Genomic DNA, 27,492 nt, shown 5'->3' on the forward strand with positions numbered 1-27,492 from the left:
ACAGTGTAGGACAGGAAGTGAAAATGACTACTGTGTCACTTTTGTTGTCATGATCTTTTTTCTTAGAGCTGAACTTAGTGAAGGCCAAAGTGATGTTTTCAGTGTTTCTCCAGCTGTTTTATTCTGCAGACTATAGGCCAAATTCTCTGCTGGTTGAGTTCCATTGAAGTCAGTGAGGAAAATATTGGACTTGTGATTTTTTGTGTTTATGTCTGAAGAGAGCATGAACATTTAAAAAAAGAAAGGGGGAGCAGGTGTTTTGCTTCATCTTTTAAAGTAGATATTCAGGTCTTATCTGGTCTTTTTTCTTCTGGCAGATGTGAAGTAGTTTATGAAACCACACATCAAGAAAGTGCTGGTTTAGAGAAATGTTGTTTTTTATTTAGGTTATATAGAAGTCTGGGTTTATTTTTTGGTTTTGTTAACACTTATTTAATTCAAATGCCAGACAAACAGAAGAAAACCTATCCTGTTAAAAATTCAACCTCCTAATATCCAGTCCCTTCAGTTGATGGCAGATAGTGCTCTCTTGTTAGTATGGTTAAGTCTTACAAAAGAAACTTTCAGTGAAATAGGGCTAACCTGACTTGACTTTACTGATATTTCTGATCTTAAAAAAGGAGAAAACTTTCATGTCTTATTTGAAGATCATGAAGAAGGCAAAAAAGTCACATACCCAGTCCCCTTCCCTCCCTTGTTCAGAGTGACCTTTTAAAATATCGATCCTTTCATGGATCATGCCTTCCCTCCCAACTTCCTAGTATCCCTACTGTCTGGTTCTCAAAACTTTTCATATTGTGAACCACCACAAAGGGCTCCAAAGACCTGATTTGATTAAAAGAATCACTGCTGTGGTATATTCCTGCATTTACAGGCAGCATAATCATGACCCTATTCTTGCAGGCTCACCAGTCCTTGTCAGTTTTTCTCCTGGCATAATTGGGTCCTGATTTATTATTAGTGTTTGCAAGGAAATAGGGACAGATTTTTAAAGCATTTATCGTTCTTTCTGTTTTCTTAGTGCTGCTGTGTTTTAAGGAATAGATTCAGCATGTTTTACCAAAGCTGCTCACTGTGTCTGATATTATGATAGTTGGCAATAGATATAGTTTCAAGTCTTTCACAACAATACTTTTGGGGCATCTAAGAGATTTTCATGTTGTTAGGACATACATTATATATCAAGAGCTGTGGATTCTTAGTGTTTGAAAATTAACTGTTTTAATCCCTTCATTCTGACCCTTCTGCGCAATTTTCTCCACTACCCTTCTACACTTCTGACTTGCTATATTGATAGCAGCTGAACTTTAATCAGAGGGATTGGACGCACCGTCTCATCTAAATCTTGCTCTCCCCATTGTAGTTTTGCAGATGGGTCACTAGCAACTGCCACAGAAGCAAGAGGCCAATTGGTAAACAGAGGAAGGCGCCTTCTCCAGATAGCTAGTCTGTACTGCTCAGAAACTCATAGTCCCTTACATTGTTTCTAAAGTTCAATCTCCGACATAGCAGTTTAGAGCACTGCTGCCATACTGCAGGCTAGATCATTGTGTGTTTCAGATTGTGATGATAGTACTTTGCAGCTTGACAACATGTTCCATCCAAGGATGACAACCATTGGCTTTGGAAACCTAGTGAGTTAAACTCGCAAGACTCCTGCGAGGAAGGTGTGTGGTGGTATCCATGATTTACAGATGGCGTGTTCAAATGCTCACACTGTTTGTCGCAAACCTAAGAATGAAACCCAGATCACCTTCTCCCAGTGTTGTGCCTTTAACTACAAGATCATCCTTTCCCAATAGTGCATTAGACAGTCTGTTACAAGTATTTTCACCACAAGAACTTGTGTTGTGCTGCACTTTGTGTTGGTTGCCTAGTGATTGGCTCTTCTAAATGTGCTTGTCAGTAAAAACCATTTTTTGCTCCATCACTGAAAATGGAATTGTGATGGTTTTGAAGAGCACTAATGTGCTTGTGTGTGTAGATTATCCATGTAATTCCTAGTGAATATTTATTGTAAAGTAACTGCCATTAACACAAGTTGGTAATGCAACTCATGACAGCTCCAGCAGTTATTTGTCAATGGATTTTTTTGTATTTTTTAATTTTCCGAGCTATTGCCATCTTAATCCCATGAGCTCATGTCTAATAACAGTAAAGAGTCTGAGCTGCCTTTGCAGTGCTAGCTGCCACTTGAGGATGGCTTGTTCCTAAAGAGAACTCCTAATGGAATTCAAGGCTTTTTCTGAGGGTCCTCATTACGCAGTCTTCATGGGTTGCCTGTGGGAGGATGAAGCGCGCTGTGGGTTCAAGGACACATTCCCAGTTTAATGTGCACAGGCATGCTCCTGCTCGCTCTCTGATTGGCAAGGTTAACGCTGAGAGGCGCTGAGATGCTGCAGCTTTTTAAACTGATTTGATTAGAACCACTACTTTATCCCCTTCACTCCCCCCCTCCCCATACCACCACCTCCTGATCCTTTTAACACAGCCCTTGGTCCAATAACCATCCATTTCTTAGCCATCCGACTTTTATTATTTTCCCTTTCCTTGGGTAACTTACCATGTTCCTTTTTTCAAAACAAACAAACACTCACAACACACAGCACAGAAAAACAAACAAAAACAGGACTAATGCTGATTGAGGACTCTGAACTTCATTGCTCGTCTTTGAGGTCTATTGCTGATGTTGGTTTCCAGAGAGAATGGTCGATCATACTAACAGGGCCTGAATAATGGCCAAATTTAATAGTCGTTAAAAATAAATAGTTGGAGTTGCTTTGAGAAGAGTAGTAATCTTCAGTTGTCCTGCTCGCAGTATGGCTAACTGTGCAGCATCAGTTTGAAATGGATAGAAGAAATAGCTTTGGCTTTAAAGCTCGTGGCATCCACAGAAAGTAGCATTAAATTTAGGCAGGTCCAGCCTCCAATGAACCGAACACCCTGTTTCTGTCTTTACTGTATGTTCCTGGAAGAGCTATTGGTCCATAAGAGATAAGAGGGCTAAATGGTGCAATTGACAAATGCACTAACTACTCACCTTTTGGGAACCAACCTAGGTTCAAAATTTTGTTTGTCCGAAATAAAAACAACATGGATGGTCTCATCTTAGTTACTAGTGACCATTTGTTCGTGACCCAAACTGTTGGGGTTTCAGCAGAGCTGTCAGCGTCTGCTCGGGACAGGTGTAGGCTAGAAAACAGGAAGACTGTGGGTCGCGATTGACTTGTTCTCTGAGAAGAGGAAAAGCTTCATATAAGCTCATGCACTACATCTGTCATAGACTCTAAGATCAGAAGAGACCATCATGATCATCTAGTCTGACCTCCTACACAACGCAGGCCACAGAATCTCACCCACCCACTCCTGTAACAAACCCCTAACCTATGTCTGAGCTATCAAAGTCCTCAAACTGTGGTTTGAAGACCTCAAGCTGCAGAGAATCCTCCAGCAAGTGACCCATGCCCCATGCTGCAGAGGAAGGTGAAAAACCTCGAGGGCCTCTGCCAATCTGCCCTGGAGGAAAATTCCTTTCCAACCCCAAATACGGTGATCAGTTAAACCCTGAGCATGTGGGCAAGACTCACCAGCCAGCATCCAGGAAAGAATTCTCTGTAGTAACTCAGATCCCACCCCATCTACCATCCCATCACAGACCACTGGGCATACTTACGTGCTGATAATCAAAGATAATCAAAGATCAATTGCCAAATTAATTGCCAGAATTAGGCTATTCCATCATACCATGCCCTCCATAAACTCATCAAGCTTAGTCTTAAAGCCAGATGTCTTTTGCCTCTACTTCTCCCCTTGGAAGGCTGTTCCAGAACTTCACTCCTTTAATGGTTAGAAACCTTCATCTAATTTCAAGTCTAAGCTTCCTATTGTCCAGTTTAGATCCATTTGTTCTTGTGTCCACATTGGTACTAAGCTTAAATAATTCCTCTCCCTCCCTGATATTTGTCCCTTTGATGTATTTATAAAGAGCAATTATATCCCCCCTCAACCTCCTTTTGGTTAGGCTACACAAGCCAAGCTCTTTGAGTCTCCTTTCATAAGACAGGTTTTGCATTCCTTGGATCATCCTAGTAGGCCTTCTCTGTATCTGTTCCAGTTTGAATTCATCCTTCTTAAACATGGGAGAACAGAAGTGCACGCAGTATCGGTCTTGAATCATGCTGTCAGCACTTAATATGCTTTTGCACAACATATGTACACACCCTAACGTTTTAAATCCCTAGACTCTCCTATCTAAATATTAAGCTAGCTTTTGTCATCTTTTGAATACTACCGTGAAACTTGGAGCCTCGTACCACTGTATGCAATAGCATCCTGCCAAGAGGATGCCAGAAAACCTTTTCCATTGCTGCATCAGCTCTCTGGTTTGTAGGGAGGGAGCCCTCTTTCAACTACCCTGCTCCTGTTTATGAAAGAGAGAAATTCAAAATCACATACCAGAATTAAGGGCGAGAGGTCAACGTTGCTGAGTTTCCACATGTTTTTTTGAAATGAAATGCAGAATAACTCATGCATGAAATATTTGGAGTGAAGGGTAACTACTCCATACTTCGCATATGTGCTTCAGCTCTGCAGAAAGGCATTACAGCTGAATCCGTGGGGTTCACTGCTAACTGCTGCAGGGACCTAACTCCACGCACAGAGGAGTAAGCGTGCAAAACCACCTCTAGTGAAGTAAGATAAACACCACAGAATAAAAACTATCCCCTACACAATTTATTAAACCTTGACATACTGCATTACTTAAGAGTTATCGGGGAGAATTAAAACCCTTTTGACTGGGTTTTGCAGTGCAGGGAAAATTTTAGTGACATTTAAAAGGTTTCTCTTGTGTTCCTCTAATGGGATAAATAAAAAAGGCTTGTGTTAGACCAGCAAATGGGGGGACAATCCAATTTCCCTGATTCCATCAAGACACTCTTAAAGCATTAGCTTCTGTAGTTTTAAAAAAAAAAAGACTGACCCCTCTGCCTGATGGCTTTGAAAAGTGTCCTGATGTGTAGGTATTTACCCAACACAGCACACTTGGTTACGGCAGCACATTTTCTTGGAGGAAAACTTCCACTAGGCCCAAATAAGCATGTTAGTTTATTATTGATATCTGATATCTGAACTGTACCATCTCCCTAGTAGTAAAAACCTGATTCAGAAAGGACTCTGACTCTGAAGGAAGTACAGCAGACAGTTTATTATTTACTGCAGCATTACACACATTTCCGCTGTACCTATCATCAGAACAATTTCACGAATACAATACAGCAGTGTTTCTTAACATTTGTACCTCTAGTACAAAAAAGAAAGTTGTATAGATAGAAATATCTGTTATGTTAGAATGTACCCCAAGGGTGCTCTTAACTGTACATTTTTAAATAGCATTTTGGTAAATGTTTCCACTTCCCTGCACTGAACACTTTATTTGTTGTTGATATTTGTTTCTGTCAGTCAAAAAGATTAATATATCAACACTTGTTTTAGAGGGACTGCTTGGCTCTGGGGATTGGTAATGGGAGAACAGAGCCTTTCACCTCTAGGTCACTGGTTCAACTCTGGCCCTAGTCAGTGGTGACTAAAAGTACTTACCATCTGCTTCTGTTCGGTGCTCTACCATATGTGAAATGAGTTGGTCTCAGTTCTGTACTTAGTGGACAGATGTCAATATCACAACAGGCTCCCTTGTTGGCTGTCTCAGTAGGAAATTGAAGTACATGTGACTCAACTTTCTACTCCCTTCTACAGGTGGACCCAGCTCCCAGTGTTAAGCTTGGGCTGCACTAGAAAATTAGGTCTGTTTAACTACGTCACTCAGGAATGTGAAAAATCCACCCCCCTGAATAGTGTAGTTAAGCCGACCTAAATCCTAGTGTAGACAGCGCTAAGTTGTCGGAAGAATTCTTCCATCAATTTAACTACTGCCTCTCAAGAAGGTGGATTACTACACGGACAGGAGAACCCTGTCTGCTAAAATACCTTTAGGTGTCATATAAACAACAAAACTATGAGATTCAGAGTGGAAACTGAAACTTCTCCTTAACTTGTGCATATTGCAACTTAACTCTGCCCTAAGATACATGCACATTATCACTTCAGAAATGGGAGATCTGGGTCTTTATGCCTGCACATCTTTCTCAAAAGGATGTAAGTATATCAGAATGTCCTTTCCTAACAAAGATTAACTGTGAAGAGGGATTACCACACTAGTTTCTAAGTATATACTGAAGTGAAAGTACATATGGAATCCGTGCAGTACAGCTCCCATCATCTCGTACTTCAAGATTACACATGGTCCCTTCAATTATCTGTGTCCTTCTAAAAAGGAATCTTTTAATTTTAGATTGAGACCGAATTAGAACCTTGATTCAGACTCCCACAAACTTTCATTTCAGCTAAAATGGAACCTGTACCCCAATTTACCCTGATCTTGGTTTTGCAAAACCCAAATCTGCCTTAATGAGATTTTGCAGGACAAAACCGAAGTGTTTTATCCAAGCCTTCCAAATTTGGGTAGTTTGGTTTTACAAAATCAAAACCCAGGTGGTTTTATATGGATTCCAGTTTATCCAAACTGATGAAGATTTGTGACACCAAAACATAGTCTCCTAAGGCTGTCTTATGGTTAATTTGAAGAGCAGATAAAGGAAGTTGAATTTATTCAGGACTCTTGCTTAGCTCTTAATACAGTTGCAAAATTTCAGCTAATCCTCTCTTCACCCCAGCCATCTGAGGCAATATATGGTTGGAACCTGAGTCCACAGCCAACTCATTGATTCAAACACAGGAACATTCATTAGCATTCAGCTAGTTCAAAATCATTCTTTGCCCATCCAGCAGTAAACCAGCATTTTATTTTTTATGGCTGCCGAAATTTTGTCTTAAAAAGGCAACTTTAAAGTAAGAGGAAGTGCTTTGAAGATGTAAGATGGTGGAAAATGCTAACTAATTATTTAAAATATAACATTTCCTTTGCATTTGCACAGGACTGAGTGGTTGATCCTCCTGAAGAGGAGAGAGCCTGTACAAAATGATGAACTCCTCTAAAGTCTCTAAAATGAGCTTGAGTTTGTTTAAAAGTTGCGGATGGCTCTGGTGGACTGAATGGGGACAGCAGTACTCCCTTGTGCCCTGCTCAGTCTCCCTACAGCCTGCTTTAAGCTGCTACATGTAGCAGCCCTTCAACATATACCTCTCTTTCTCTGTTTTAATCAGTTACAGTAAGTGGAATGTTGACTTGCTAGTTGGTATTGGATATTGTCTGACTGGGCTTTCAGTCCATTTTCAACCTCTTGGCAGTGAGCAGAGGGGGCCATATTGAGCAGAATAGTGTATGTTTGATAGGCCAGCATGGCTGTGGTTTCAGTTAATCCCTCCGCTCCATTCCCCACACGCTACCCTGATATCCGACAGCAGGTCTGATATGGGCGCTGTGCCAGTGGTGACTTTACAGGCTTTGTGGCAGAGATTATTTAAAGGAGATTAACCCTTCTAAACCCCTTAGATTTTAATTATTTCTGTATGTATTTATAAAACCTGCAGTCTGGTAGCTCCAGGGCACAACTGTCTAAGTAACCATCCTTAACCTGGTTTCACAAATGTATAATGCAACTGCGTTACAAGACAGGGTTGGTTTAAAAAAAAAAAAAAAAATCATCCTTAAGGTTTGATTTTGTTTATGTATTGCCATTCTGTAATAGTTCACATCTGGGGATAAAAATGAAACATGGCTTCAAATGATAAAAAAGTGCTAATAATCTGACTGACTTTGCAACACTAATATTAACACTGCATTAATTGAATCATTTGATTGGTGTCATGTCATTCATTAAGTGCTTTCTGGTGTTGGGCAAGGCGGCTCTTTCCTTAATCCAGACTATTGCTTCCCCCATCCCCTTTATTCTAAGCACTGAACTCCGTGTTTCTCTCTGAAGGATTCTCTCTCAGTATGTGAGGTGCCTTTATATTTGGTATATTGACATGGTTTAGGCTGGCCTGAGGTTTTGTGCCATCTCATTGTAGATCTTCTGTACAGACAGTGTGCATGTAAAAACATGTAAATGTTGTAAAACACTGAAATCTAGAACTCTTCTGTTGGCTCCATGTGCTGTTCAAAGGGAAAGAGAAGGATGTTAAATGGGAATCTAGCTTCCTGGCCTACCCTGTGTGGTTTCTTAGCTAGACCTGGGACAGTTTATTTTTAAGAGGGTAAAGGGTTGGGGGGGGGAGGGGGGGTTATTGGTGAACTGGAGTAGCCTATTCCTCTATGCATATGAGCTATATAATCCCAAACAAACTGACAATAATAACTTTCAGTCCACAGAGTTAAATGTGGTCTAGCTAGTCGCTAGTGAGCAGAGCCAAACAGGATAGGAAGAATCTCTGTATAAGTCATTCACATTCACATGTGGATCAAACAAACTCTATAGACCATGTTTTTAAATAGGTTCCAACCTGGTCACCAGTTTTGCATCCCCTTTTTTGCAACATCAGTTAATAGTACCTAAATGTCTGTCTCCCTGATTTTTAAACACAAAAATAGAGGACGCTTGTAAAAACTGTGTCTCTTCAATTAGTACGTACTGGTTCTTCCTACTCTAGGAATAAAATCTCTTTGATGGATCTCTTAAGACCTGACATTTGGGGTTTGTTCTTGCCCCTAGCTGACCCTTGAGCAAATAAATAAATAAAAGTCTCATTTAGGATTCCATGAGTAAATTCTGCTCTTGGAGATTCTTTGTAGGGCCTTGGCCCTCATCACTGTAGTATTTGAGCTCTTTGCAAATAGTAATTTCTATTCGCAATTTCCCTGTGAGGTGAAAAGGCCTCAGTATCTCCATTGTAGAGATGGTGCACCAAGACTCTGAGTGCGAGTGATTTGTCCAAGGCCACACAGAAAGTCTGTGGCAGGCCTGTGAATTCAGGTCTCCTGGATCCCAGTCATATTCCACAGGACCTGACTTCCTCCCCTATCCTGATCCTGGCCAGGAGCAAGCAGAGAAAGAGAAGGAGAATGCAAATATATAGTCTGATGCTTCTCACTGGCCAGATTCTATCATTCAGATAAAACGGTGTTCTTAAGACACACAGTGATATCTGTATACCTTAGAATAATGATTTTTCACCAACTTTTTGCGTTGCATTTAGTATTTCCTTTCCCAGGGTGCAATAAAATAGAAAAATCAAGGTCTCAATACCAGTATCTTTCCAGGCTATCATTTTTTGAAAAAATGAGCTTTAATGGAAAACCAGTTTTAAGGAAGATGGAAAGGAACCATCTAGTAGCAGGTGGATGATTAGTCAAACTATGCCCATATATCAGGGGTCGGCAACCTTTCAGAAGTGGTGTGCCGAGTCTTCATTTATTCACTCAATATAAGGTTTCGCATGCCAGTAATATAGTTTTAATGTTTTTTTAGAAGGTCTCTTTCTATAAATCTATAATATATAACTAAACTATTGTTGTATGTAAAGTAAATAAGGTTTTTAAAATGTTTAAGAAGCTTCATTTAAAATTAAATTAAAATGCAGAGGCCCCTGAATCTGTGGCCAGGAGCTGGGCAGCGTGAGTGCCACTGAAAATCAGCTTGCGTGCTGCCTTCGGCACGTGTGCCATAGTTTGCCTACACCTGCCATATATTAATATATGTTGCCACTCAAATGGCTATGATCTTGAATTGAAACTGCAAGGCTCTGAATTCAGACTCACACTGCTGGGGAAACAAAGGGTTAAATTTCCAAGCTGTAGAAGCAGATTTTGTTTTCCTTCTATGATTTGGGCTGACAAGACATCAGTATTCTATTCATCTGTTGGGAATTAGGCTGTTAATCCAATCAATGACTCTCGAGTGAGCTGCAGCCTGCCTCCCCCACTGGGGAACAATCGGATCAGACGGTAGATTGTTTAAGAGCACAACGCTGTCCTAGTGTCAGGTGGAATTCTCCAGCAGTCCCTGGTGAATTGGGGATGGGGAAAGCTGTCTCAGCCCATTTATCCTGCTCCTTAAATAACCAGGTATTTGCCTCATCCATACTAAAGCGATAAGCAATAGGCGAATGCAATAGGGAGCCACTAACTTTACGCTGGGCAAGGGGAAGGAATTTCCCTGAGAAGTGATATCTGAATCTTTCTGTTCATTAATGTGTTTCTTCAAAGGCAAGAGAGACTCTTGTTTAGTTTGCTCAGTGTGATTTGGATATTATTCCTCAGTAATTCTCCTTATACAGTTCTGCACAGGTTTGGCATCTTCTGCAGCCTTGTGAGACTGGTGAGCTATATGACACTGGTGCCTTTCCAAATTCATCTAGAATTCTTTTTCTCTGAATGGTTAAGGACACAAGGCCTCCCAGGTTGCTTTTATATCACACCAACATGCTTTGCCTGCGGACCATTGAAATGCCATGAGCTATGATGATGCATGGTTCCATACGTAACATGAAGCAGAAAAATGCTCATGAAAGCAATTTCTCAGTTAAACCAAATAGCAGCTTTACAGGGTCATCGTGTTCTGCCCCTTTCCTAAATGCCTAAATGCATTCTGGATAATCAGTGCAAATGAGTTTGAAAATACAAGCATTATAAATGGAAGATATGATAATATAATACCTTTAAACCATGCCCAGAAGGCTTCAGAGATGCTTTACAAACTACTGTATACATTCAGAAAATCACTTCATCCTTCAAATAAATGCAGCCACCTCTGAGGTGGAACATAGTCATGGTTCATCCATGCAGAGAAACACTGCACAACAGCTTATATTGAGTAGTAATGATGAATGCTATCCAGTTGAAATGGCATATGAGAATTCAGGTATCATGGTCAGTACTTTATCAGCTAGACTGAAAATCTGGGGGTTGGGTTAGGATAACCCTGAGGCTTCAGCTTCTCAGGCCAGTGAAGTTTGCATTCATCAACACCATGGGGCTTCAAGAGGAAGCAAGTGGAGGATACTGAGCATTGCATTCTCTCAGAACTGTCAAAGCTGCTCTGAAAACTAGATGCACAAAACCCCCACCTAGATAGGCAGCAATATGTGACTAAGAGAGCAATATAAGAACAGTGGTCCCCAGAATGAAGGAACTCCAGCTCTCAGGCTGGCAGTTAAAGGGTTTCAATATTGCTTTCTCTCGCATTACAGTTTTAAAACATACAAAAGGTAATCCAGTTTTCTTTTCAGTAGTGAGCTCTGCTGTAAGGGTCTATACCATTACAAATATACTAGTCGCTTCTCTGTGCGGGTCTAAATTACCTGTGAAGCTCCTACTTGGTCTGTCCAGATACCAGGTAGCTGAAAGATTTAATTGCTAACCAGTCTTATGGCATGTGTCAGGGGTGGCCAAACTGTGGCTCACGAGCCACATGTGGCTCTTTTACTGTTAAAGTGCGGCTTGTGGAGCCCCATCCTCCCCCACTCTCTCTCTCTCTCTCCCACCCACACCCCCGCCTACCAGATCAGGAGCGGGGAGCTCAGGGCTTTTGCCCTGCATAGGGTGGTGGGGCTAGTGGCTTTTGCCACAAACAATTGGTGCCTGCTGAGAGTGGGAGGCACAATTTAAAGGTTAAGGCCCCATCAACAGCTTGAGTCACACACATCCCAGGCCTCTCCCTGCAGCTCTCAGGTGTTAACTCCAGGTGGAGAGGCAGTGGTAAACAGTTGGGAGCTGCAGCTCTGTGGGGAGAGGCAGCAGCAAAAGCAGCGGCTCTCCCTGTAGCTCCCAGCTGTTTGCTGCTGCCTCCCCCTACCACTGCAGCTCCCAACTTGCCAGCTCTGGCAGCTGCCATACAAGGAGGGGGCCTGGTGGTACCATGTGACTGAGCGGGGCCAGCAAACCCTGGCAAAAATCTGGGGGTCTCATGACCCCACATGCCCCCCCTGCACGTTGCCTCTCTGCCCAGTGGGGTGGGACGTCTCAGGGCTTCAGCCCTCTGGGATGCACCTGCTGGGGCTCAGGGCTTTAGCAGGAGCAGGGCTAAAGCCCCAGCAGGTGCCCCTGTGTGGCTGAGGCCCTGAGACCCCCCTCGCCACAGGGCTGAAGCCCTGAGAACCGGCAAGTGCGCCCCAACACTCAAACTTCTTAAGAAGTTTCATACGCAACGCCAGTAAGTTTGATCATCCCGGCATATGTGATCCTGCCCTAGTTAATCTGGTTTATCTTTAACCTACACCCAAAAAAACTGGTTGGGAGATGAGTTACAAACTGATTGGGAATTGAGAGTTTTGACTTGGCCTCTTTCAGGCCTTTCTTACCCACACTGGTGCCTCTACTATCACACTTCTGCTCAGTGTGAGAGCCTCATAAAATACCCCAGCTATCATCATGCAGATCCCAGAGGACAGCAGTAATGCAGTCTCCCAACAACATACTTCAGTGCAATTTAGTAATAATCATTAACATTTATACAGTGATCACAAATATTGACTTAATCAGGGTAATACAGAGCACTCAGTCTAAAGCAGCCTGTAAAACTGAGTAGTCACAATTTTATTTTGCTTCAGTTAAATCAAAAATAGATGAAACACAGCTGAAGTTCTGCTTCATTGTCCTAGAGTCAGCAATATTTGGGATTACAGGCATCCTTAAGTGAAGAATACCATGCTGCGTAAAGTCAAGAGTCTTGCATCAAAGCAGCGTGGTGTGAAAGGTGCTGGATTGATAGTATTCATGAGACTGAGAAATTTCCCAGTCACCCACAAATCAGGGATAGTCCAGGCAACTTCTCCTGCTCTACCCCAACCAGGGGGCCATCTCCAGAGGCGAGAGAATCGTTCCATTGATCTCCAAGGCCCTTAGCCTTTCCACTGAGTAACATGGTGGTTTTGTGGTATGGGCATGTGTCCACTTGTTAAGAATTTTTTTTGTAAGCATACGTTGAAAAATAAAAGGGGAACGTCTTCTGCTTTGTATAGTGTGTAACGTACACATGTATTCCATTTAAGAGGAATATAAAAATCATGATACTAAACATTCAACCTCAGCCTCCGTTTTTACATGCCCACATTTGCATCCATATTCACTCAGTTACTAGGTTTGACTGGACAAATATGGGTTTTGCTTGTACCAACAGGATGCATGTCCATTTTTGCAAGCACGGTGTGCAAAGAGGAGCACAAAAATAAAGACTGTGTTAAGACTAGTTGAAAATGTAGCCCATGGAGTTCACATTGATTGCATTATTCTGTTTTTTTTTAATTTTGCTTGTTGGTGTATGTTTGCATGTCAATTCTGATACGTTTTGTTGCCTCATCCATTTAGGAGATAAGAATTTCATGGGGCGAAAATGAAATATGAGAGGAAAGTAAATTGTTACTTGATGTTTAAGCCTAACGTGGAAATAAGTAACAAGTAAAACATTTTTTAAAGATAGGGAAAATATTTTCCTTGCTATTTTTCACTTTCCTGGCTTGAGTAGTTCTGTGCCAGGTGTTTGCAAAGATCTATACTTGTGGCTCGCAAGTGCCATTTCTCATTTAGATTCCTTCTTATTCTAGCTCATTTTATACACTAACCTTCTAAAGATGTAGTGTAAATATTTATCTTTTCACCAGCCAATCCCCAATGGCCTTGAAACGCTCTTATCTTATGCAGTCCCTGCCAACATTTGAAATCTATAAATGGATGCACCTTTTGAGTCCATAGAAATGAATGGAAAAAGGGAAGCTCTGTCTTTGGGGACAGAGTTGAGAAAATGATACTGTAACATAAAATTTAAAAAGAGCTTGTCCTGCTTAAATGGGAAGAGCTGGCAAGTATATCTCATGCTGTGTGTGTAACCCTCAGACGTGGGCAGTGCCCATTGGTTAGAAAAGGAGCAAGAAAAGTGGAACATTTGCATTCTGTGTGAGTACTTGTGAGCCTTTATACAGACATTATATATCCATGCACATGAATAACGCAACAATTAAAGATGTGCCCAAGTCAGAACCCCGCATCTGAACTCATGTCTCTTTCCTCTTCCTCCAAACTCTGGGTTCATGGAGATCTAGCTCCAAGTTTTGCAGCTCATACACATCTCTAATTGCAATATGAACATAGGTGTTGAAATTCAAAGGGGGAATCTGTACAGAACCTTTCATTCCCATACATCCAGGAGGACTATTTTCTAATTCTGATCAGATAAAACAAATTGAATCTGTAGAGAGACTGGTTTTGGGGAATGGCTACGCTTGCGAGTTAAAGCACATTAAAGCAGCCCAGTGCACTCTAACTCACGATGTATCCACACTGGCAAGGCATGTAGAGCGCTCTGACTCCGCAGCTGGAGTACTCCTGGTAATCCACTTCCGCGAGAGGCATAAAGCTTGGTGTGCCCTGGCTGGAGCACCTCAGTGCCAGTGTGGATGCCCTGGTCTGTTAATGCGCTCTGATCGGCCTCCAGAAATGTCCCACAATGCCTGTTCTGGCCACTCTGGTCATCACTTTGAACTCTACTGCCCTGCCCTCAGGTGACCAACTGTCAGACTCGCACTTTAAATTCTCTGGGAATTTTGAAAATCCCCTTCCTGTTTGCTCAGCAAGGCATGGGGTGCTCTCAGTGCATCCTTCCAGGTGACCATGCCACCATGTGCCAGGCGATCCCCAGTATGGAGCAATGCCTGGACGTCATCAGTGTTTGGGGGGAGGAAGCTGTCAGTCCCAGCTGCGCTCCGGCTGTAGGAATTACGATACCTTCAGGCAAATATCAAGGGATATGATGGAAAGGGGCCATGACCAGGATGCACTGCAGTGCAGGGTTAAAGTGAAGGAGGCAAACCACCACTCTGGTGCTGCCCCCGTGACCTGCCATTTCTACAAAGAGCTGGACACGATACTGGGGGAGACCCCACCTTCACTCCAAGAACCACCATGGACACTTCAGAGCCCGGTTCAACAAGGCAGAAGGAGGAGAAGGAAAACAGGAGCGAGGGTGCTGAGGAGGAAGAAGACACCCTAGCATCCCTAGATGCATGCAGCCAGGTGCTGTTCTCAAGCCAAGAGGAATATAGCCAGTTGCAGCAGCCGATGCTTGGGTAAAGACACAGACCAGAGGACGTACCTGGTAAGCAGCTTTTATTTTGGGAAGGAAGTTATTCTGTGCAAGCTCTTGGGGTGGAGGAGGGTTAGGGCTGCATGCATGCCTAGATGTGGATTTATAGACTCTAGGACTGGAAGGGACCTCGAGAGGTCGTCGAGTCCAGTCCCCTGCCCTCATGGCAGGACCAAATACTGTCTAGACCATCCCTGATAGACATTTATCTAATCTACTCTTAAATATCTCCAGAGATGGAGATTCCACAACCTCCCTAGGATTTATTCGCTGTTTAACTACCCTGACAGTAGGAACTTTTTCCTCATGTCAACCTCAATCCCTTGCCACATTTTAAGCGATTGCTCCTTGTTCTATCATTAGAGGCTAAGGTGACAAGTTTTCTCCCTCCTCCTGATGATACCCTTTTAGACGGTCATCGATGTCCCTTCAGTTTTCTTTCTTCAACTAAATAAACCAGTTCTTTCAGCCTTTCTTCATTGGTCATGTTCTGCAGAAGATTTAATGGCAGTGGCCTGTTGCTCTTGCTCTGAGACGCCTCTCCAATTTCTCCAGCTGGGTTGGTCTTGAATGGCGGTCCAGACCTGGAAGGGCACTACGCCAGTTGGGAGGCCTAGGACGCAGGCCGCAGAGTAGGCGGAAGAATGACTTCTCGGTCTTGTTTAACAACACTCGGCTGTTTATGCATTCCCAGAATCAGTGTGTGGGCGTGTGTGGGTGTTGGGTGGCAACGTATCATCTGTTGCTCATATTTGGTTGTGGTCAGTATGACCGTAGGGAGGTGGTTCTTTCTGCATCTCCTTCTAGCAGTCTCTTCCCATTCTGTATGTGTGAAACTGATTGTTCCTTCCTAAGTGGAGCACTTTGCATTTGTCTTTATTGAACTTCGTCCGGTTTACCTCAGACCATTTCTCCAATTTGTCGAGATCATTTTGAATTTTGACCCTGTCCTCCAAAGCAGTTGCAATCCCTCCCAGTTTGGTATCGTCTGCAAACTTAATAGGCATTGATGTGCTCTCTCAGATCGCAATAATCAGCCTCAGTGGTCTCTTCAAAGGTCTCCTCCAGAAGCTGTGCAGTGCGCTTGCACAGTTTCTTGGGGAGCACTACTGTGCTCCTTGTTTCAGTAAGGCTAACATGTCTGCGCCACTGTGCTGTGAGGGGGCGGAGGAACCATTGCTGCACACAGGCAAGCTGCATATGGGCCAGGGCGGAAACCGCATTGTAGTAGAAGACCCTCCATTGCTTCCCAGGTCACCCTCAGCAGTGAGATATCTTCCAGGACAAACTCCTGTGGAAAATGTGGGGACAGTGTTCAATATAGGGGCCCCCTGCAGCTGTTGGCTCTCCCCAAGGCACAGAACCCCAGAGGACAGTACGACAGTGAAACAGTCAGTCCACTTGACCCTGTGCTTATTCACCATTTTGGGACTCCTTGGTGTGTTACGTGTGCTCGCTTTGGGATGGGCAAATTGTGCTATTGTGTAGACTGTGCATGTCTTTAAGTACAAGTGAATCATTGCTGTGTCTGGTTTGAACAATGCCGCCTCTATTAAGCGTTGTATTTTGCCTTTACAGATGCAACCTTGAGATCTCAGCCGTCCGTGTTATCACCGGCTGATAGACTCCAAAGAATTAGGAAGAGGCCACATAGAAGCAAAGAAGACATGCTGCATGAAGTAATGCAGCAGTCGCTTCATGAAAATCAAAAGGTGCAGGAGAGGAGGGAGAGTGAAAGGAGGTTCCGCCAGCAGAATGCAGAGCGCTGGCACCAAAGCATGGAGCTCTGATAAGCATTATGGAGCGCCAAGTAGACTTGATCCAGGCGCTTATATCCATGCAGGCGGAGCCCTACCGCGCATGCCCCTCCCCTCCCCCCGCAGCCCTTGCCCCGAAACTCTTTCCTTTGCGCCTCCATGTCATCTCCAACCCCCTTTCCCAACATCCGGGTCTTATCACCACCAGCTGCCTCAAACACCTGTAGCTTCACCACTCAGTTCTGCAAACTATGACCCTTACCCACTGCACATAACCCCCATCACCATGCATTTTAACCAGCCTGAAGTGCAGCACTCATTGCACAGCACTCCAGACAGGAAGGCTGAGTATGAGAACAGGACATACGCAAATCTGTGATTAAACCGTTCCCTACCTCACTCCCTTGCCCTTTCTGTTTTCCAAGCAGTTGTGTTTCTTTTCAATAAATGAATGTTGTTTTAAATGGCTTTTTTGGCTTTGAAAACATTCTTTATTATTGCATTAAGTAAAAGATACCTTAGCCCAGGAAAGCAACAGGCACTGCAAGTCAGTGTAGGAAGCACAGATTCCTACTAACGTTGGAACCACTGCACTTCACTCCCATACAGGACACCAAACATTACTGGTGGTTTTCAGCCTCAAATTGCTCCCTCAAGGCATCCCTAATCCTTGCAGTCCCACGCTGAGCTGCTCTAATAGCCCTACTCTCTGTCTGTTCATTCAGCTGCCAGGTGTTGAACCTCTGAGTTCTATGCGTGCGTGAATCTTTCACCCTTTCCTTCACAAATGTAATGGAGGGTACAGCATGCGGATATAACCGCAGGGATGCTGTCATGAGCCAGGTCCAGCTTCCCATACAGAGAGCACCAGTGGCCCTTTAAACAGCCAAAAGCACACGCCACAATCGTTCTGCACTGACTCAACCTGTTGTTGAACTGCTCCTTGCTGCTGTCAAGGCTTCCTGTGTAGGGTTTCATGAGCATTAAAGGGTAAGTGGGGTGTCCAAGGATCACAGTGGGCATTTCGACTTCCCCTACGGTGATCTTCTGGTCTGGGAAAAAAGACCCTGCTTGCAGCTTTGTGAACAGACCAGTGTTCCGAAAGTTGCATGTGTCATGCACCTTTCCGGGCCAGTCTGCTTTAATGTAAATGAAATGCCCACGGTGATCCACAAGCACCTGGAGAACCATAGAGAAATACCCCTTCGGATTAACGTACGCAGAAGCTGGGTGGACTGGTGGCAGAATTGGAAGATGCATCCCATCTATCGCCACTCCGCAGTTAGGGAAACCCATATGTGCAAAGCTAGCCACAATTTCATGCACGTTACCCAGAGTCTCAGTTCTTCTGAGCAGGATGCGATTAATGGCCCTGCAAAACTGCATCAACACGATTCCAGTGGTTGACTTTCCCACTCCAAACTGGTTAGCCACCGATCGGTAGCTGTCTGGAGTTGCCAGCTTCTAGATTGCAATAGCCACCTGCTTCTCCACTGGCAGGGCAGCTCTCAATCTCGTGTCCTTGCGCTTCAGGGTGGGGGAGAGCTCATCACACAGTCCCATGAAAGTGGCTTTTCTCATCCAAAAGTTCTGCAGCCACTGATTTGTCATCCCAGACTTGCGTGACGTTGTGATCCCACCACTCAGTGCTTGTTTCCTGAGCCCAAAAGTGACGTTCCATGGTGATGAGCATGTCCATAATGCCACAAGCAATCTCATGTCATATGCATTACGCAAGTCGATATCGTTGTTGGATTGTCACTGTCAGTTTGTAGTTTAAGGAGTAACTTGTCTGCCAAAAATGATGTGTTGGTGAGACCCATCAGTATATTCCTCAGCACTTCGGGATCCACTCCTGCAGACAGAAAGGGAAGACAGAGCACGCAGTACAAAAAACATTGAAAGACGGCGCCAAATGTGGACAGAAGCACAGGGATCACTGAGATGCGAAGGGATGCATCACGGGGCTTTGGGACAGGACTGAGAATGCCCCACACCCCCTTCCCACAGGCCACAGCACCAGAATGGGAAGAGATGCTCTGCGAGATTGCTGCGCATAATGCACTACTCCCAGTCCTGCTGCAAGTGATGCAAATGTGGCTACACCAGTGCGCTGGCAGCTGACAGTGTGGACACACTGCAGCGCTTTCCCTACTCTGCTGTCCGAGCGCTGGTTTAACTTACAGCGCTCTACATCTGCAAGTGTAGCCATGCTGTTAGACTGTGTTCGCCTCAGGGCGGTGACTGTGCCGCCTTCTTCATATGGAATGCACCCGCTGTGTTTTAGAGCTTACCACAGTATAGCTGAAAAATAATATTGCAGATCTCTGAAGAAAGACCATGTTTATGTAATTCCATTTAAAAAACCTGTACTATGAGACTGTTAGGGTTAAGCATTGAAAAGTCGGTAAATGCTCATGTGAAGTTTCCACATCCTTCTCGCGTTGAGATCAGCAAGGTCAGCCACTGTGTTTTATGAAGTATCCAGCAGTCCCACCTTCAGAGCTTTGCAGGGGCTGAGCCACAAGCTATTATGGTGCCCTGAATCAGCCAATGTGCACCTTCAGTAACTTGTATATGTGTTTTTACTGGGGCTTCAATTAATCACAGTTAATACGAACAATTAACACAAAACAAATTAACTAGATTAAAAACATAGTTGTGATTAATCAGTTTTAATCGCACTGTTAAACAATAATAGAATATCAATAGTTCACTCAGTCCTACTTCTTGTTTAGCCAATCGTTTAAACAAACAAGTTTGTTTATATTTACAGGAGATAATGCCGCACGCTCTTTATTTACAATGTCACGTGAAAGTGAGAACAGGCATTTGCATGGCAGTGCTGCAGTTGGCATGACAAGGTATTAACTTGCCAGATACACTGAACATTCATATGCCCTGCATGCTTCAACTTGTAGGCACTAAAGTTTTACTTTGTTTTTGAGTATAGTTATGTAAAAAATAAAAATAATTCTACATTTGTAAATTGCACTGTCATGATAAAGAGATTGCAATACAGTACTTGTATGAGGTGAATTGAAGAATACAATTTCTTATTTTTACAGTGCAAATACTTGTAATCAAAAATAAGTATATAAAGTGAGCACAGTGCATTTGTATTCTGTGTTGTAATTGAAATCAGTATATTTGAAAATGTAGAAAAACATCACAATATTTATAATAAATTTAATTTAGTATTCTATTATTAACAGTGCAATTAAAACTCCGATTTATTGTGACTATGTTTTTAATCTCCTCATTAATTACAATTATTTTTAATCATTTGACAGCTGTAGTTTTTATGGTAAATATTGTTACAAAAATTCCCCAAGATAAGCATGGGGTACAAATATTCATGCAATTCCAAATTGATATGCAATAGTTGTAAGTACCACTTACTTGATAAGCCAGTTGGCCCATCTGCACTTTAAACATCATCTTGTCTTTAATTTTTTTTTCTTAAATTACTCATGAGCACAACACAATCTTGTTATCCAATAAGGTGCTCAGTGGTAGTTGGATTTTCCTGGGTGACATCTGTTGCAGACACTGAACACTATGAAATTACTGGAGCCTGTGTGTATGTGTGTATGTTGATTATTTTTGTGAACCTTTGAGGGTTTTTTGGGTTTGTTTGTTTTTTTTTGTTTTTTTTTTTTAAGAGGCATTTTAGCCCACTGTGGAACAGCCAATTCCAGTGTAAGCCAGTAGTTCCCAAAAAGTAAGCACTTACAAGCATCTGTATTACAGTATATGTATATTTTTTTAACCAGTAGTCATAAAATACAGAGGCAACTTCCTTCCCCTGGTCAATCTTCTCATTTACTTTGGGGTGGGCAACCTATGGCATGTGTGTCAAAGGCAGCACGCAAGCTGATTTTCAGTGGCACTCTCACTGCCTGGGTCCTGGCCACCAGTCCAGGGGGCTCTACATTTTAATTTAATTTTAAATAAAGCTTCTTAAACATTTTAAAAACCTTATTTACTTTACATACAACAATAGTTTAGTTATATATTATAGATTTAGAAAAAGAGACCTTCTAAAAATGTTGAAATGTATTACTGGCATGTGAAACCTCAAATTAAAGTGAATAAATGAAGATTTGACACACCACTTCTAAAAGGTTGCCGACCCCTGATTTAGGGATTCCTTGTGGTGCCAGAGAATGAGCACACATCTTTCAAATTTAATTCCTCTGTGCTGTGATGTGAATTTGCATCATATGCTAGTTTGCAGAATGGGTGTGTTTTTATGTCACTTAAATAATCCAGAGTATTTCTGTGCAAGTGACTGGCTTCAAGCTCTCCCCACCCTCCTTGTCCCCAGCTAGGGTCAAGACTCCTAGGGTTTAACTTTCTGTAAAATTAAGGTAGCTGCTTATTCTGTAACTTCATACTGGAAATGTACTAAATTGCCGTCTGATTGTTTAAAGGTCAATATACTATTATTAATTTTGTGACTGCCTTGAAAAAGAATCAGTGATGTTTGACTTAGAGATTGGAGACAGCGTAAGATTTTCAGTACAGAAGTTTGTGTTCAGGAACCATGTTCTATCTAAACACTAGGGGTCCCACATATTTACCAGCCTATTGATATCCTGGGTACTGTTCTGTGGCCTGAATCCTGTAAGGAGCCACGTGCTTCCTGTGAGACACTGAGCATCTGCCTTCATTTCCCATAGATGTCATGTGGAATGTTTAACACCTTGCAAAATCAAGTCCTTGCTCTACTAGGTTGGAGGAAAAGGGCATTTGGCTCCAGGGCATGTATGGGTACAACAGATGCTGCCTATGTTTTCGCACCAGCAGCCCCAGACCTCTGGAATGACTTTTCTTCTGCTTTGAGAAAAGCCATAGAAATAGACTCTTCCAGACCTTATTTGCTAAAGAGTTTGACAAATTTTCATGTTTTAAATCTAGTCTTAACTGCATTGTAGTTTTGCAAGACACTTAGAATGCTTTGGCTAGTAGGTACCACATAGATAACATGATCTATTGTCATAATACATAATTTTACTAAGAGGAAAGGTTTTCATCTCCCTTCAAGTCCATGTAGCCGTAGCTGTCTACTTACCATGCCCAAGTGTAACAAAAGGATGTAAAATGTTCTGCACAAATTCTGAGTCTGAGAAATGACGATATGTTGTGCAGGTGAAAGCTTAGAATGGAACATAATGTTTTCCATCATTTGTGTGTGAGGAAGTGGGGTCAGTTCTAGATTCACTGACTTTCTCAGACATTTTGCTGCATATTTGTCTTTCTTTTATTTGTATTTTCTGTATTTTTTCTTCTTTCCATCTTCCTGTACTGGCTCTGCCACTGATTCACTTGGGTCCAGTCACTAAACCTCTGTTTCTCATTTCCTTCATCTGTAAAATGGGGATATCATTCACCAGAGGCTGTGGGAGAGATTCATTAGGCTGCCACTTTGAAACATATAGCACAAGCTGTGTAGAAAGCTAAATATTACTGCTTTGAGTTGGACTTTTCTTCCTTTTGTATACTGTCACTTATTTGGTTCCGTTGACTTCTCTTTTTTTCTTTTCTTTTTTTTTCAACCTTTGACTTTCATGTGGCTCTATTCAAAATCTTACACAATGATATACAGGTAGAAGATCACAGCCGCTTACATGGAAAGCAAATATTAGGAAATTAATATATTTTAGCTTCGTTTAATGTGGATTAGGAGACAGCAAATGGTGGCATGTGACCAACTAGATTTCTGTGGACCACAGTTTGGGATCATGTGATATCAACATAAATTTCTAGCAAATTACCAGTTTCAGCATTTATCAATAGACTCGCAGTCTTGTGCATAGTTACAATTCCATATAAATTACATTTAGGCAATCCTTTAAGCTAAAGCAGAGGGAGAGGGATATAAATAACAATGACAAACATCCCTCCTCTGGCTTGGTCACTTGAAATGGAACAAACAAATAAAAATAAAAATCAATTTAAATGGAGAAAAATGAACTGAGTCTAGTTGCAAAGCAGATAAGTAAAATCTTTCACTTACTACTCCACAGCATTCATTTCCATTTGGTTGTATGTATTCCTTCTTATAGATTTCAAACTAGGATTGCAAATCTCCCATGGTGCTGAGCCAGCGGCCTCCTGTCAGAATCACACAGAAACAGCTGTGGTCTTGTACAGCTGGTTATAGTGGCACCCATTGCAGAGCTTTCATAATCCTTTAACCTGTAAATTTATGACAAATAATATCCAAGTGAATTATAACTGCAGATGTGTTTATAACTTACTAGCAGAGCTCACAAAGAGGATTATCAAATTGCTGGCGAATGTACAGCTCTCCGGACTAGTTTGTGGCATTTAACCTCAGCAAGAAATAGAGGGCAGAGTGGACCTCACCTATGCCAGGAGAGACATTGCGGCTCAGTGGTCACCCTTCCTCCCAGAGTCCCAGGAAGCATAGTAGGTAGAACCTGCTGCACTGTCTGGTGCAATCTGCTCCCATCTCTTTGGCAGGTCGTCATTGCCAGCCTCCGTTGCCCATTTGGGCACTATGGCAAGGGACAGTCTGGCCCCTTGTGCAGTAAAAGTAACATTTGTGTTGCATTGTAATTACTTAGTGGCTTTTTTGTGCTTACACATTTCAGCAGGTTGAGATGCAGCTCACGCTCCTGGAAAATGTGTAGATCGCTGCATTAAAAAGACCGGCTAGGGTTAATTTTAAGAATGCCTCTGTACGTCTTGATTCATTGTAAAACAATGAGTGTTTCAGGAAGGCTAATAATATTAGATGATAATCATATCATGTTGTTTCCCCAACTAGAACTGTGATACGTATGTCCATGGCATTATCTGTAATTAGTTTTCAGGTGGGAGCGCACCTTAACTTGAAGGATCAGAATTGCCATATCTTAAGTCAAGCACTATGTCTCTGCAGCACATAGCAGCTGGACACACAAGTTTCATTAGCCATGGTGCCACAAGAAGACAAATCAGAGAGAGACTGGGAGCAGTCAGGGAATTTCAAGGTCCTTAATGAGTGACCATAGCTTAGGCTTTTTCAGTTTCACTGGATTAAAAATTATCATGGGGAAAATAAAAATCATAAGCCGAAAATCTAAAAACTCTAACCTGGAATAGCATTTGGCGAGCGTTCAGATTCGGGAAAAATCAGTGTAAATAATAGATTCTGTTTCTAGAACAATGAATTAAAAGTTCTTTTAAAAAAAACATTTTAATTAAACAAAAGCCTCTCTGAGGCCGGGATTTAAACTCAGTTCTGCGAATAATAAATTCCAAACAAACAAGTGTCTTTAGAACCTAGCTTTGGTGAGAGTCTCATGGAACAACATTTTATGCAGATCTCTGGAATAAGAACAGAAGTATATAGAATTTCTGTTACCATGTGACATATACTGTAAGTCAGTGGTCTCCAACCTTTTTGCGCACAAGATTACTTTTTGAATTTAAGATCAACCTGGGGTCTGCCCCATCCCTTCCCCGAGGCCCCGTCCCGCTCACTCCATTCCCCCCACCCTTGTTCACTTTCACTGGGATGAGGCAGAGGGTTGGGGTGCAGGAGGGGGTGCACGCTCTGGGCTGGGGCATGGGGTTTTGGAGTGCGGGATGGGGTGAGGGTCTGGGAGGGACTTTGGGTGCAGGAGGGGTCTCTGGTCTGGGGCAGAGGGCGGAGGTGTGAGGTGCAGGAGGCGCCTACCACAGACGGCTCCCGGCCAGCAGCACAGCGGGGCTTAGGCAGGCTGCCGGCCTGCCATGGCCCCACAATGCTCCCAGAAGCATCTGGCTGCTGGCACATCTCTGCAGCCCCTTGGGAGGAGAGGGGAAGCGGCTCTCCACGCGCTGACCGTGGCCACAAGCACCACCCCCTCCCCCGTTTCGGCCAATGGGAGCTGTGAAAAGGTGCTGGGAGTGGGGGCAGGGGGCAGGGCTGCAGAGATGTGCCAGCAGCCAGCTGCTTCCAGGAGTGACATGGGGCCATGGCAGACAGGTAGCCTGCCTGAGCCCCACTGTGTCGCTCTCCTTTTAGTGACCCAGAGATCATGATCAATTGGCAGAGGCTCCAGGATCGACCAGTCAATCGCACTCGATGGTGGGTGACCACTGCAGTAAGTAGTTTTGAGGTTGTTGAGCTTATTTGTACTATATCTGAAGGGAATTCTTCCAGGTTGCCTAAGTGTTCAATTCACCTCTTTTCATTTGATTGGTGTAATCCACATCCCCTCCCCTCAAACACACACACATACACATACACACTGTATATATTAAGCTCTGCCTTTCCAATAATTGATTTGTACTGTGCCCACCTCTTCATCTCCAGTCATTTCCAATATCTTGCTGAAGTCAGTGCGGTCTTTGTAGTTTCCAAAGCAAGCATGTGCTTGAGAACCTCTTTGTGGCTCTGAATCTGATCTGTTGTCTTGTTAGGGCTTGTCTGCACTACAAAATTAAGTTAACCTAAGTTACGTCAGCGTACAGCCAGTACAGTAATTGAATTGGTTTAACATGTCCACAGTATGCTTCTTGTGTCGGCTCTGCACATCCTCATCAGGAGCACTTGCTCCAATTGAACTGCCAGTGTGGGGCATTGTGGGACAGCTTCTGAAAGGCAGCAATAGTCAATATAAGCACTATACACTGCACAATATACACTGACACTGCATGAACCTAACTATATTGACTTAAGCACTATGCCTCTCGTGAAGGTGGAGTTATTAAGTCAGAGTAGTGGACGACTTACATCAACGAAGGAACATGGCAGTGTAGACACTTACAGAGGTAAGTCGACATACGCTGACTTGCGTCGACCTAACTCTGAAGTGTAGACCAGGCTTTAGTGTTGAATAGTCAATGAATGTCGTCCTTAATTACCTCTGTTGTTTTGTTTGTGGTGTCTACTATAGGTATCAATTTACATATCCTAGCCAAATAGCTACTCAGTGTGCAGTGGCACTCAAAAATTTAACCATGTTGGGAATCATTAAGAAAGGAATTGATAGTAAAACAGAATATATCACATTTCCTCTATATAAATCCAGGGTATGCTCACATCTTGAATATTGTGTGCAGATATGGTCGCCCCATCTCAAAAAAGATATATTGAAATTGGAAAAGGTTCAGAAAAGGGCAACAAAAATTATTAGGAGTATGGAACAGCTGCTGTATGAGGTGAGATTAGTAAGACTGTGACTTTCAGCTTGGAAAAGAAACAATTAAGCGGGGGGATATAATAGAGGTCTATAAAATCATGACTGGTGTGGAGATAGTAAATAAGGAAGTGTAATTTACTCCTTCTCAGAACTCAAAAACTAGGGTTCATCAAATGACATTAATAGGCAGCAGGTTTAAAACAAACAAAAGGAAGTATTTCTTCACACAATGCACAGTCAACCTGTGGAACTCCTTGCCAGAGGTGGGTGTGAAGTCCAAAACCATAACAGGGTTCAAAAAGAACTAGATAGATTCATGGAGGATGGGTCCATGATTAGGTATTAGCCAGGGTGGGCAGGGATGGTGTCCCTAGCCTCTGTTTGCCAGAAGCTGGGAATGGGCAACAAGGGATCAATCACTTGATGATTACCTGTTCTGTTCCTTCCCTCTGGGGCACCTGGCATTGGCCACTGTTGAACAGGATACTGGGACAGATGGACCTTTGGTCTGACCCAGTATGGCCGTTCTTATGTTCTTAAGTTCGCACTCGCTACAGCAACTCAGAGGAAAAGGGACAAGGCCTTTTGCATGCGTACGCTGCTGTTGTATTGTTACTGGGGGTACGTCTACACTAGAAGCACTACAGCAGCATATCTGCAACTACACCACTGTACTGCTTGTAGTGTAGATGCTTACTACAGCAACAGGTTTTCTCCATCGTCATAAATCCATCCCCTCACAAGGCGGTAACTAGGTCGAGGGAAGAATTCTTCCATCAGTTTAGCAGTGTATACACCAGGATTTAGGTTGACTTAGCTGTATCTCTCAGGGGGTTTGTGAATTTTTCATATCCCTGAGCAACCTAGCTAGGTAGACCTAAGGTTAGGTGTGGACCTGGGCTGAGACAGAAATACTTGTTCTGTTCCAACTTGAATGCAGAATCTCCTAAAACACAGTTGTTTCTAATCTCCTAGGTTGAAAAATGTTACATATGGAGCAGTCTCTGGTCTGTTAACAAATGCTCAGAAACCACAAATCTCCAAACAGTCAGTTTTGTGTTTTCGGCTTATTTTTCAGTTCTTTTCTCTTCCCCCGCTTCAGAGGGCAGGACAGGCTGCCAAGTTTGTAGTATAATAACAAAGAAGATGGTCATTAAAAAGTGACAAAATTATTATTACAATTCTGCAGATAAACGGGGGTAAAGGAGAGCATTGCACAGAGCCAGATCCTGCTGTGGCTAATAACTCAATGGGAAGCAGAGATGCAACTGGTTCATCTGACACAAGCACCCTGCAGGGTGCTGCACTGTGGGGTGCTTGCTGCTGCTCTTTCTAGCAGCTGCAACATGCACACCCACCATCTGCTGGCAAGCACTGGCTTCTGGTGACAGCACTTGTGCTTTTCGGCTTTGAGACCTGTACATGCCTCTGAACTTGCCGGCTGTGTTCCCTGGGGGAACGCTGCACAGGCCAATCCATTAGCTGAACGTGCTTCTAACAATGCTGAGAAACACACACTATGATGGAATTTTGCACAAGGAGAAGAGGCTCTCTGTGACT

The 27,492-nt window shown here is 43.0% G+C and overlaps 1 protein-coding gene across 3 annotated transcripts in view; it reads left to right on the top strand.

The window, feature by feature from the left end:
- The window catches only part of ACBD6 (acyl-CoA binding domain containing 6), a 161,258-nt gene that overhangs the window by 115,879 nt on the left and 17,887 nt on the right, over positions 1-27,492 (top strand). The window contains exon 7 of one of the 3 annotated variants that reach the window (XM_075067896.1): positions 16,611-17,254. The exons of the other annotated variants lie outside the window; for them this stretch is intronic. Within the exon in view, the coding sequence (XP_074923997.1) occupies positions 16,611-16,622 (12 nt within the window). The 3' untranslated portion in view covers positions 16,623-17,254. Of the gene's footprint in view, positions 1-16,610; positions 17,255-27,492 lie in introns of those variants that run through there. 3 annotated transcript variants of the gene reach the window in all.

Source organism: Chelonoidis abingdonii, chromosome 7, assembly GCF_003597395.2.
Source record: "Chelonoidis abingdonii isolate Lonesome George chromosome 7, CheloAbing_2.0, whole genome shotgun sequence".
NCBI classification, from domain to species: domain Eukaryota; kingdom Metazoa; phylum Chordata; order Testudines; family Testudinidae; genus Chelonoidis; species Chelonoidis abingdonii.